This window comes from Vicugna pacos, chromosome 17, assembly GCF_048564905.1.
Source record: "Vicugna pacos chromosome 17, VicPac4, whole genome shotgun sequence".
In the NCBI taxonomy this organism is placed as follows: Eukaryota; Metazoa; Chordata; class Mammalia; order Artiodactyla; family Camelidae; genus Vicugna; species Vicugna pacos.
Window position 1 is genome coordinate 38,601,832 of NC_133003.1, and position 13,658 is coordinate 38,615,489.

Genomic DNA, 13,658 nt, shown 5'->3' on the forward strand with positions numbered 1-13,658 from the left:
ACATGGAGGAAGTGCATAAAGAGCAGACACAGAGCTTAAAAAAAAAAAAACCTCCCCAAAATAAAGCAAGAAAACCCAAAGCAGAAAAGAAAAAGTGGAAGCGCTTCCTTTCTATGTGTGAGAGACGAGACGACTTCAACAGCTGATTCCACCCTCAAAGTATACAGCGCACATAAAATAAATACAGGTCACAAAAATTAACAAATCATCATAACTGTCTAATACATCCTGGGCTGGCTGCGGAAAAACAAGATCATTCTGGATTTATATCTGTAAGTATGGGATTTCCTGGACAGCTAATATCCACAAACAATCAAACACAGGAGGAACACGGGGGAAAAAGGCAGCATTATTTCAAATTTGAGCTGAGAGTCGTGATTTGTAAAAGGGCTGAACAGGAACTGGAGATGAAATCTGAAGCAAGGAAATTCTTCGACTAGGCACTGATGGACATTTCTGTTTCTCTTGGCTCTGTCCAGGTTTTTCGGTCACTGGGTTTCGAATGGGATGCCAAATGAGAATCTTGCTAGTAGGGGAACTTTGAAAACGACAACTAACTTAATCCCTCAATTTAAATAAAATAATAATAATAAAAAAAATCTAATGATACTTCACTCAAGAGTCAGAGCCTTTTATGAGACCTGTTGCCAATATTAGTGTCTTGGAATGAGCTCATCTTTCATCCTGGCTAAATTCCAACACACAATTTCATTAACCCAGGTACTGCAGGTGATAAAACTCATTTTTCCCTAAAGAGACAGCTAAAAAGTACCAGTTATACATTTATGAAGTACCAGCAATCAAAATTATGGATTTTCTAAAAGGTTTTTAACTACTTTTATTGAAAGGAGAATCGCTGTCTCAGACTTTTGTGACACTACTGCTGATAATAAATTTCACCATTTAGACATGGCCATAATATGGTAGACAGTGTCAATAAAAGTATGGGGCAAAGATGATCCCTGTCTCTTAAGCGATGCCTTCTAATTACACGCCGGAAGTGATCACGTGAAATACCTAGGCTAACTAATGGCTCTTAAAATATGAGAACACACAACAGTGTCTCCACAGTGGAACAATGTGCTGTACACACAAATGCAGAATTCCATGAGTAGACAGTCAAAATTTTTTCTAATGCTTTCAAAGCCTACAAGGAAAAATTACACTTCATTTGCATTTCTGACTAAAATCTGTTTGCCGAAAAAGAGGGAAAAAAAATGTGTTCCAAACTTATTTGCTTCTTTTTGAGCAAAGTGGTGGCATTGGGCCTGTTATCTTTGGCAAACTTGTCTAAACTTTTCCAGCCAACATTCTATACATCACTAGAGGGCGCTGTGGTATTTAGGCCACTCTGACCTCTGAGGGCTTGGAAAGGTCTTTGAAGTCTGGAACAATGTCAGAAAGGTGAAAGGAGAGACTTTTTAAGGGGAAGAAAAAAAAAAGGTTTTTGGTCCCACCCAATCTCTGTTTTTCTAAAAACAACTCAAAAATGCAAGATCAGTAGGAAAATCAAATCCATAAAAATATTAAGCTCAGTATGTAAAACTCCAAGACTTGTCACCTGGGATCTGACGGGGAACATTTCATCCCCCAGTCCTGGAGATTTAAACGGTGAGGCTATAATTCCCTTTGCATCCACCCACCTTCTAGATGGCTCTTCCCTCTAGGCGTGCTCCAGGCTCCTGCACTAAGGAGAGGGAATTTCACTGCAGAACATTCAGGCGTGCAAACCAAGAGCCACAAATGGGTTTGAAACAATTTATGATATCCGGCCTCCTTCGACATGTATTAGCATATACCTGGTTTCTTTAACATACACTTTGTTTTTCCAAAACCACAAACATAGTTGCTGGAATTTCATGTGGAAGTGCTTAAGGGGCTGAAAGTTAACACCTTTGTGATCCTTGCAGCCTCACGGTGGCTGCTGAACAAAAGCCTCTTTGTCGAGGCTTTCTCGAAATGTTTTCTTAACATGTTCCAAGTAGTTTTAGGCCGGGAACTAAAGTAAACAAGATGTTACCATGATAAAAACACTTGTGAAAACATTACCGAGCGCACTTAGTAGTTTCTTTCACATAAAACGCTTCACAGTTTTCAGAAGTGAAAAGCACAGGAAAAAAAATTTTTTTTAAAGCAAATTAGTGATGAACTGTCCTCTACTGTCTCCAGCCCTCGACCTTTTTGAAAGGGTCAAAGTTCCACCGCTGGGCATTTTCTTGCAACATTTCTCTCCCTGTCTTCTATTAGAGCACATAGAAAGTTTACTTTGGCTTTAATAAGTAATGTACATCTGACTAACATGCAAAGGAATTTTGGTTTTGATTGTTTTGCCTGGTGCTTTTCTCCATGAGAAATAACCGAAAAGTAAAAAATAAAAATAAAAATAAAAAAATTAAAACAAAACAAAATAAAAAAAACCCAAATTCCTCTCAAATGGATACTAAGCAAGGACACAAATCATGCTTTTATTAGATGTTATACCAGCAACCATCAAAAAAAAGACACGGGAAATGGAAGTATTTTCCCCAAGCACATACGAGTACCTAGTATTTGGGAAACTATGGGTCTGTGTCTGATTTTTACATTCAAAGTTAGAAACAGGAAAATGTGGTCATGATTTAACCTTCAAATCCACTCCCCACCTTGCCACAGAATGGTATGGGCCCTTTTTCAAAAAGAAAAGGGGAAGAAATACAGATCCGTATTTTTATCGGTGAAGACTGGGTCTTCAACCTCGTTTAAAAAGAAAAAGCCTGATCCTGCCGGGAAAAGGATGGGAGAACTGCCCCAGTTTCACCTCTCTGGATGGTACTGGGCTTGTTTTTGTTTTTCTGTTATCAGAGGATTCCAAGCAATGCAGGGCTGGCGGATTTCATTAGAGTTCGCCTGAGTACCTGCTGGCATCAGTGTGCTCCAACAAACACAACAGTCACATGATAACTCATGGTTGATAGATTAAAACAAAACAAAACACAACAAAAAACAACACTCAAACTGCAACTTGTTTTGAGAAGAAACAGGGAAATAAATGCACACAAAAGACTGGGTATCTGCTGGTTCTGATAAAGCGCCCCTCCGCTGGCTGGGAGGGAAAGACAACAGGATGGTTATTTGTACAGTATTTATCTTTGAAATCAAGGGCCCTGTGGTATACCTCACCTTGGGAACAAACACTGCAGAATGATCACAGATGAGTGTCAAACCTCTGGTTTTGATTTACCAACAGTTATGGTATTTCTTCCTCAGGAAGGAAAAAAAAAAAAAACAGGCCACGTTTTCAGACCTGTGAGTCTCCCCTCCCTTCTCATAACCTGTCTCTCTGTTAACAGTGGCATTTTATTGTCAGATGGGATTTTTCATACTGAATAACTGATCTTGGCCTCTCTAAAAGTTCTCTCTTACCAGTCTGAGCAACAGAAGATTGGAAAACAGTTACCAAGCCAAGTCGCGTTCTCATTCAAACTGAACCCTAAAAACCAGGTGGCAGAACCCAGGGCCATGTAAGCACAAAAGCCGAGGCAGCTGAGTCAAGTGGCTGTCTAAAATGTGAAGAAAAAGGAGGGCTCTGTGAATCCAGATGTAACTGACCCAGGAGAGCCGTGCCCAGGGGGTGCCAGACTGTGGCTCAGCTAAAAACCTGGTGACACCCAAAAACTTCACACTGGGTCAGAGGTCAGCACACTGGTCCAAGGAACACAGCCACGCCCAACCCCTACACGGCACCCTATGGCTGCTTCTGTGCTACAAAGGCAGAGCTAAGCGTCTGTCTCAGGCAGAGCCTGCAAAGCCCACCATATTTACCAGCTGATCCTTTAGAGGAAAAGCTGGCCACCCCTGCCCTAGGATCACGTTCGACTCTGTGGGACTTTTGTCTGGAAACTAATGGTTAAAAACTGTATCAAAGAACGGTATCTTGTGACACATCAAAGATTTACATCACCACAGCCTCTAGGGACAAGGTCAAAGATGTTTGGAGAGTTTCAATAATTTCTCTTTTAAAAATATACTTAGGTAGATAAGAAGTACTAATATTTTTTAAGGGTACTTGCTATGGGCCTGACACTTGACACAATACACCTTTTAATTTTCACAACCCTAAGAGCTGGTTATCATTACCAACCCAAATCACATGTGCTGATACTGAGCTCAGAGAGCACCCTCGTAGCAAGTGGCTTCACTGCCCATTCTGCCTTTCTTCAAAGCTTTCTTTGCACCTACTGCCTTAAGCAGAAAGCATATGGTTAATAAAATGAACTGCTTCCAACCAGGTGGTATTTATCATAGAACAACTAAGAACAAGTCCTGTGAAGCCAGACTTGTCTAGGTTTGGATTTGGACTCCACCTCTTACTAGCTGTGTGATCTTGGGAAAATTACTTACCTTCACTGGGCCTTAGTTTCTTTGTCTGTAGGTCGAGAGTAATACTACAGTATTACCACTATAAGGTGGTTGTGCTAAATGTATTATATATAAAAAAGCACTTAGAATTGTAATATGGAGTTGGAATATGTCAAGCACGGTGCCTGTTGCACAGTTCAGGGCTATTTAGTTAAAAACTCTTACTAGGGGAGTGTAAAATTAGGAAACTTAGAAGATAGATGAAAATATATATATAAAGCAGTATCTAAATCAAAGTCAAGGTAATACTGCTTTTACTGAGTAAGACCACCTTGGAGAAGCTAAGCACCACTGGAACCAACTTGCTAAAACCGTTAGGGAGCCCCTCAAAAGTAGGAGAATGGGGGAGAAGGCTGGGCCCAGGAATGAGGGGTTTTCAGAGTCTACAAATCTGGCAGTTTGAGAAGAAATGCTTGAAACATCACTTCCCGATAACAGTGACTCCACTGATGTCACTCAAAGAGGCCACATGGTTTTTGCTCGAACCACAAGAAGTATGGTAGCTCTTTCAGTTCAGTTCATTGGAAAGTAAAGCTGCTTTCACTAAAGTCGACGTGATTACCTTTAGACTGAGCAGAGATGTGGGAGATGTGAATTCACAAGAAGACTCATTTACTTTCCACTGCTCTAGGCAAGATCTTGAACCCTGAAGACAACTCTAAATTTCCAAGAAAAAAAAATTTTTCCAAGAGCTAAAATCATGCTGTAGAGGAAAATCAAAATCCTGAATTTGTCATATATGGCCAATCAATGTGTAAACTCAGAAAAGTTTCAAGAGAACTCTGACTTCCAGTGGGTTTTTCCTCATTCAACACTTAACTCTCCCTTTGCTGGTTTCCACTACTCATTTTTGACTCGTGGGAACCAAGGCTCTCATCCCCAGCCTCCACGTGGCTCCTGTGGGGTGAACATCTCCCTTTTGCTCTGAAGGTGGGCATGTGACACGAGCCTGACTACCTCCTTGCAATTGGCTCAAAGCCAGAACACACGACTCAATCTGGGCCGATGACGGTCTGCTCAGGACACCTTCCTGGAACTACTGGAGAGGAGATGCACCCTGGGATCCTAAACTTGTGGTGTGTAAATCTGCCTTCTTCAGTTCCACCTGAAGACAGCCTGAGAGTGAAGGCAAAACAGGCTAAAACAGACCTAAGGGACAATGAACCAGTACTCCAATAACCTCATTCAAGCATCAGGGTTCAGTCCAGTGAGCTATACCACTGGACTTCCTAATTATGGGAGTTTTCATGACTCAGATCCCCTCTTTTTTTTTTTCCCTGCTTAAGCCAGTTGAAGTGGGATATCTGTAGTCTGCAAACAGAAGTCTCCTGACAAAAATACACCAATCAATAAATACAAGGAAATAAGCAACAGCTGCAGGAGCACCATGGGCATTCCAATTCCACTGAGCAACCCATCACGTCACGTGCAAAACCACGATAAATAAGAGAGGGACGTGAATAAAAGTGAAAACTAAATAGGTGGTTTTCTCTACAAGAGCCAGGCTCTTAATATCCTTCGACAAGAAAAGGGCTTTTTCATAGGAACAAAGTCTAGGCTCCTATTCTAACCATCTTCAGACTCTTTTCTTTAGAACTTGATGTGGTCTGAAAATCTCTTTGTGGAGGTATATTTGCCCCTCCCTCCCAATATACATATACACACCTAACTGTGCACTCACGTAATAAATGAACCTAAGATTTGAGGATTAGGGTGAAAATACTTTATCTATTAGCTAAAATTTTTAAGTGGTCAGTTGGAAAACTGCCCTTTTCCCTTGTGACTCTAAAATTGATACATGTCACCAAATGCTGATAGCAATTTTATAGTTCTAGAGATTTTATAAAATAAATCAGATTTATAGATGTTTACTGGCCATTCTATAGAAGTGTGAAAGGAACAGCAAGATATTCATCAAAGCTGGCACTGGGTGCAGAAGGTGCGATAGGAATTCAAAAGTGGTTCCTGCCAGGATCTTTTTCTTTCGCTATCTAAATACAATTAGGCAAATGATCAGGAAATAACAAAACAAGGATTCTGCAATAAGTGATTTCTAAGAGAACAAAGCCCTGTAGCACTAACTTGAATCATCATAATTCTAAAGGGCTGTTGCTTAATTTAAAATAAAGTATCAATGCTCTTGAGTACTAATATTTAGAAACGATTTTAAATATCTGTTTAAAAATTTTTTTGAGTACTTAAGATTTTAATGACCACAGAATAATGCTCTCGAAATAAAATATTAAAGCTGGGAGGCTATGAAATGAGATTCACAGGCTTCTATTCATTAATCAAAAAATGATATTCACCAAACCACTTGCAGGTAACACGAGAGATATCTCTATGGGTGGCTTTATTAAAATATTTGTATCTAGGTCCATAAAGCTAGATATAGAGATTATTCTAATAATATGAAGACCACACAAAATCAGAGGCCTGCATGTAAATCAGTCTGCCTCTACTCTCTATTTCCTGGGGCTTGAATGAGACAGAAAAGCCAGAGGGAAACACCGCCACCCCCAACACCCAATTTGCAAACCATCATGCACTTACACATACAGGAGTTTTATATGTGCATGTTTGCTTGTTGCATGATATATAAATATATTAAATATAATGTAGTATTATATTCAGTTCATACATCAATGATTCAATGATATTATGAATATATTTATGTGATGTCAATAATGCAGGGCAGTTTAGACTCAGTATTTTTAAAGGACAAGGCTCTATAGGTAAGGGAAATATTAAGACGCAGGGCAGACACGTTTCCCTTCAGCTGTGAGAGGATTCACGTACCATTTACTCACAGCGATACTTTATCAGTGGTACAGATTCAAATGGGATAACCCAAGTTTTAGTCATACTTTAACTACAGGAATTAAACATACTCTGTTCTCCCTATAAGGACAAGAATCTGAACAAAAGTCAACACCAATACAGAAAGAGAAGAATCCAGCTGGTAACATTTCCTCGGCTTAGTATGGGGAGAATTTTTACTTAATACACTGTCATTCTGAAAAAATTAGTAAACACAGGCTGTTACTAGGAGTAGCAAAACTGCCCTTAAGTGTAAATCTTTTCTGCTTTACAATGCTACCCTCGATAGATTTTGTAATTATTCCTATGACTGTGCGCTAGACCTGGTGATTTAGAGTCTGCTTTCAAAATGGTGGTGTGAAACCCTCCATCAAAAAGGCATTTCATGAGGAAAAGTATGAACAGTGGGAGGTGATGGCTACGTAAAAGAAGAAAGCAACATAAAATCATTCTTACTTTAGAAATGATTGGAAATCTTCGCACACTGCTTCACAGCCTGGCCACTTGCAAACGCCGTGTCCATAGAGAGGATGGCTATGGGGATGCTCCTCGTGGGACAAACTGAAAGGAAATACACGGGGGACAAGAGAATGAATTTGCCACCTGGAATCATCCCACCAGACACAGAAAGGCAAGAGGAGCCCGCTCACGTGGCCAAACGTGGACGTGAACCAAGCCGCGCTTTCCTCTTCCTGTGGAATTTACTACTGACTTCTGCGCTGTCATTTACTTACAAGCAAGAGTGAAACTTCACCACGTGAACAGTCCAATCTTAGAAATGTACCACCATGTATGAAAAATGCTTGACAGGCTTTTGTTTGAGGCCAAGCTCTCAGACTGCAACGGAGTCTTTCAAAGGCTAGACTTATCATTTAATCTACATAATGAAAATTATTAAATCGGTACTTGATTTTAAGATTCTCTTGCTCTTCTCTACCTGGAATATTACACATTTTTTTCTCCTGCCTTCCACCACAAACAGTGTTCCCATAATTGTACAATCGTTTCACAAGTTAATTTTATCAAGCAAAGAACAGTGCCATTAAATTATTGAGAGGAAAATAATTCAGAAAGACAAACATATCCAAGTAGATGATTCACTTAAAAATTAATAGTGGCAGGAAGATTCTATCCCTAAAATTACTGACACCAAAAGTGAAAGAAAACTTAGCATGACCATGAAGGGGTTAATCCTCCAGTGGGGGTTCCAATCAATAGGTAATGATCTGGACACTCAGAGCCAAGTCATGGGATGCTTTGATCCCTGCCACGTGGTGCTTAGGGACGTGTATCTGTTGCACTTGTCGATGTGCCCTATTCTCAAATATTTTTCTATTAGATTTCTGCATCCAGGCATCTTTCAGACAAATTATTTTTTCAAGTCGTTTCCATAACCTTAGATTCCATCAGGTAGAAATGTAAAACTAACATTAAGAGGTCTGTTTTGTACTAAAGCACATTTGCTTCAAGGAAAGGGCTATTTTGCAACTTACTCCACTGCCTCTGCCTGACTTTGAACTTCAAGCACACTGAATTATTACCACACACACACACACACACACACACGAGGCTTGTATTTTACATTACCACCAGGATGTGTATTCATATATTTTATTGATTCACATTCACAGAGCAGACATACACAAATGCCACTTGTCCCTGACTTATAACATAATTAATCCACAGTGAGCATATAATGAACATTTAAACTTAGGGTCATTAATACTAAACACACGTATACATCACACAACACCTTATCAAAGATCCATAAGCCTCCCTGTGGCTTTTGAATGACTTGGTTGGAAAGCTAATATAATTTTAAAATGCTAAACTATTTTGCCTTAAAGTAGAAAATAACTCTGGGAAACAACAAAAACAAAACAAAACCAAAAAGGTAGGAAACTGACTTACGAAAGCACTGAAAGGTGCTCCCATGAGAGAAAAGACTGACACACGTGACCGAAGGTGGTCGCAGTGAGACTGATAAAGCCCCATAATAAATGCTATTCTCTGAGCAGTGAAGCAGGTGTAATTCCATCGGACCAAAGGAAAACGTGACTGCCTATCCATGCTCATCCTCAGATATTTTAAAGAATAAAATAGGTATGATACAAAAACAGAATTCAAAAAAAAATTCTTTTTGGCAATATTTAAAATCCAAGAATTCTTCTAAGTACCTCTGAGAGGGAAGGAAATCATTTAAAAAGAAAACTGTTCCTACCAATATCTTAAAAAGAAGACAAATCCAAACATAATAGCTGTTTTCTTTACCAGTTTTATGAAGATTATATAAAGTATTTTCATAATTCTAAATGAGTTAGTACATATTTGTTGTAAAAACCTTGAAAATCTTGAAAAGTATTACCCTCAAATAAACATATACACACATTTTTGACAAACTAAGGCAGGAGTATTTATGTCATTCTCATGTTATCAACTAAGCCTCAAAACCCTTATTTACTGATGGGTAACAGTCCTTCCATAAACCATCTGAGCTCGAGCTTCCCGCCTAAGTATTTAGCTAACCGTTCCTCTATTATGGACCCTGAGATTCCTTTCATGTTTCTCATATTTATGAATAATGTTAGAAATAAAATTTACTGGCCCAAACATCCTGGTATATAACTGACTTTTACTGGAAGATACACTCAGGGAAATAGAATTAAATGAGTACTAAGTTCTAAAATCCACCAGTAACAGTATATTAAGTTACTTTTGAGAAATGCACCATGCTCAGTACTTTCTAAGCCATTGTATCTATTTCATGCCATTTTTTAAAAGTTGGAAACAAGGCACTTCAACTAGTTAGGGACTGGAGGTAAAATGCATATGATTTAAATGTGTCTGCCACCCCGACCCTCTAACCCCATCTTTGGGCTGACTTATTTGTCAAGACTCCTTGGCCCGAATAAAAACTACACTCCTCTAAGAATTTATTTTTAACTTGGTATCTTTATTTCAAAGTAAGGACAGACGACAACTCACTAAAGCCTTAGGAGGATAACCAGCTACACTTGAAGGCTAGAGAAACGCCAGCTCCTGGCACACATACCTACAAATGCACTCAGGAGACCTCTTAAGAATTTGTCTCTACATTAAAACTGTATCTTTACTACAAAAGGATTATACGCTCCTGTTTTTAAAAGTTCACCTCATACAGTGTTGGCTCCTAACCTGCCCCACCCCAGTCCCACACCTGACACGGCCCCACCCGGGTTAAACCACCCACACTGTCCATCAGTGCACAGCACCTTTCTTCTCCTGTGTTACTCATTTACAAAAATGGAAGCATACCATACATACTACTGTTGCTTGCTTTTCATATTTGGATACTTTAAAATATACAACTGTCTGAAATAAAGTGCTGGGCTTTGGAAGGAAAAAGAATAGATTGGCAGCAGTGCCCTGGCAGAGTATCTCTAGAAAGATAGTAACAGTTGTTGCCTCTGGGGAGGGGTACTGGGGAGTTGGGGGGGGCGGGGAAACTGAATTTCCCCAGTATCACTTTTGGTATCTTTCTAAGTTTTTATTTTGCACGTTGAAGGTATTTTTGCTGTGCAAGTGTTCTTTTTTTTTTCCCCTTCTTTTTTTTAATTTTAATTGAAGTATAGTCACTTAGCAATGTTGTGTCAATTTTTGGTGTACAGCACAATGCTTCAGTCATACATACACATACTTTTTTTTCATATTCTTACATATATTATTTCTTTGGGGGGGATTAGGCTTATTTATTAATTTTTTTTACTGGGGGTACTGGGGAGTGAACACAGGACCTCGTGCAGGCTAGGTATGTGCTCTATCACTGAGCTATACCCTCTCGCCTCATACTCTTTTTCATTATATGTTACTACAAGGTATTGCATATAGTTCCCTGTGCTATATAGTAGAAAATTGTTGTTTATCTATTTTGTATATAGTAGTTAGTATCTGCAGATCTCGAACTCCCAATTTATCCTTTCCCATCCCTTTACCCCCTGGTAACCATAAGTTTGTTTTCTATGTCTGTGAGTCTGTTTCTGTTTTGTAAATATATGTAAGTGATATCATATGGTATTTTTCCTTCTCTTTCTGACTTACTTCACTTAGAACGACGATCTCCAGGTAATTGGACACACAAAAATCCACACAGATACATACACACATTGGAAATATCAAGTGCTATGCAGGGCTCAATTTGCAGACCGCCACTTGCCCTGACAGTGGTATAGAGCACATGGTACGCTTGCTGCCCGTGTGGCTGAGTCTCACTTCCGGCCTTTCAGTCATTCTGGATGAAGCATCATTAGACCTCACCAGCTAGACCTCTGAATGGGAGCTTTCCTGCTTCATCAGAAAAGTGAAATAAACCTTTATATTCTTACTGCCTTTTGGGGACTTGCCAAATGGGACAAGACAGGAAATTTTTAAAAATGAGCACAGGAATTTTTTAACTTGAAGTAATTTAGAATTACATTTCCAGGATGAAACATGGTGGAAAAAATGACCAACTGAATATCTCATGGTCAGAGAGAGCCTGTGAGTCTTATCATTTAAATACACTTTCCAAGGGCCACTCACTGATGTGAGAAGTCGAACTTCTCAATGGCCATCAAGGTTAGTGCTGATAAAGATGTATTCAATTTTAAAAAGATTTAAACATGCCTACCCCAAAATTAAAACTTCAGAAATTCAGGGTCAATTGTTTAATAAAGTATTTTTATTACTATAAACTCCTAGGTTGCAAATTCCTAGGAGGACAGATTGAGTCTAATTCACCTCTACATCCTCAGTACCTCACACAGAACATGGCATGGGCTCAGTAAATGTGAGATGGAGTCTCTAAATGAACAGATAAGAAAATCATTGTATTCTTCTATTTAATTTCTGTGTGGATATATACTCAATTAATACTGGTCTTTTAAAAAAAAATTCTTGAAGGTACAGACCAGGACACTGCCAGTCCACTTGAGAAAACCAGCATTTTGACACTTTCAATGATTTAATGTTATTCCCAGTACATAAAATACAAAGAGTACACAATCAAGAAAATCCACGAGTTAAATTTCTCCTGATAATCCTTGATATGTAAAAATTAGACATTTTTTAAACACAGTAATTAACAGTGACCTCATTTCAATTAGAAAGAACCAACCTATCACAAAAAGTCTAATTGCACAAAAATATGCAATAGCAATTCCTGACATCACACGATACTAAATACAGTCTATATATTATTCAGTATGGTGTAATGGTATCATTCTCAATGACATTTTTTAAGGACCTTTTTTTGGGTATTTCTTCTTACATCAAAGTATACCAGCCATAACCTTAATTTCAACACTGACTTCAGCCTCTGAGATTTTACATGATGGTTATGGTTCTTCAGTGGCAACTATTCACTACTACCCTCCCACGTTCGCCACTTAACCAAAACTCTCAACTAGAATCATTAAACCCACCCGCTAAAACTAAGAACAGCTTCTTGTATGCAGTCTGCAGACTTCAGCAGTCCTTACCGCTCTGTCCCAGAAGCTAATTTCCCTGCAGTGACCAAAGAAGAATCATCTTTGAAAGAGATAAAGAGCCTGGATACCTCGCTGTACCCCAAGACCTTTCCTGCCAACCTCAGTGCCAACTTTCCTTTCTTCTGGAGGTACATTCTCAGCTTTTCCTGGGCCCTGTCCTAGGTTCTCACACCTGTCTTCAAAGCCTTGTCCAATTTGTTTATTCCCTTTTCCAAATTTGCCCTCTCTGTTTTCTCAATTTCTGAGTCATCTGTAACAAAAGGTCTACCTCTGTGCCCATGAGGGTTCATGCCTTCTCCCCTTGCCCTCCTTCAAAATCAACTCAAAATTTTAAATTCTATTTCATTTCACTAGCATGCTGTTTGATATATTAAGTTATAGAAGACAGCTGGTCCTTCTCTAATGCCTCAAAATGATGGAATGTATTTTCCCAAGCTTCACTGAGGTATAATTCATACCCTGTACAATTCACTCATTTAAAGTGTATAATGCAATGGTATTCATAAAGCATATAATGCAATATTCAGAGAGTTGTAAAACCATCACTGCAGTGTAATTTTAGAACATTTTTTAATCGGAGGTACTGGGAACTGAACCCAGGAACTTGTGCATGCTAAGCATTCGCTCTACCACTGAGCTGTTACCCTCTCCCCTAGAACATTTTTTGTCACACTAAAAAGAAATCCTGTACCCATTAGCAGTCACTTCCCATTTCTTCCCAACCCCCAGCTCCTGCCAATCACTTATCTACTTTCTGTTTCTAGAGATTTGCCTATTCTGGACATCCGTATAAATGGAATCATACAACACGTGGTCTTGTGCATCTGGGTTCCTTCACTCATCGTAAGGTTCTGGAGGTGCATGCCCACTGTAGCACGTGTCAGGCAGGGCTTCTTTTCTTTCTTGTGGCTGAATGCTATTCCACTGTATGCCTAC

General features: G+C 39.2%; 1 protein-coding gene across 18 annotated transcripts in view; it reads right to left on the bottom strand.

The window, feature by feature from the left end:
• The window catches only part of FOXP1 (forkhead box P1), a 560,221-nt gene that overhangs the window by 44,262 nt on the left and 502,301 nt on the right, over positions 1-13,658 (bottom strand). For all 18 annotated transcript variants that reach the window (XM_072941702.1, XM_072941700.1, XM_072941694.1 and 15 more), the window contains one exon: positions 7,675-7,779. In XM_072941702.1, coding sequence (XP_072797803.1) covers positions 7,675-7,779 — 105 coding nt within the window. The remainder of the gene's footprint in view (positions 1-7,674; positions 7,780-13,658) is intronic.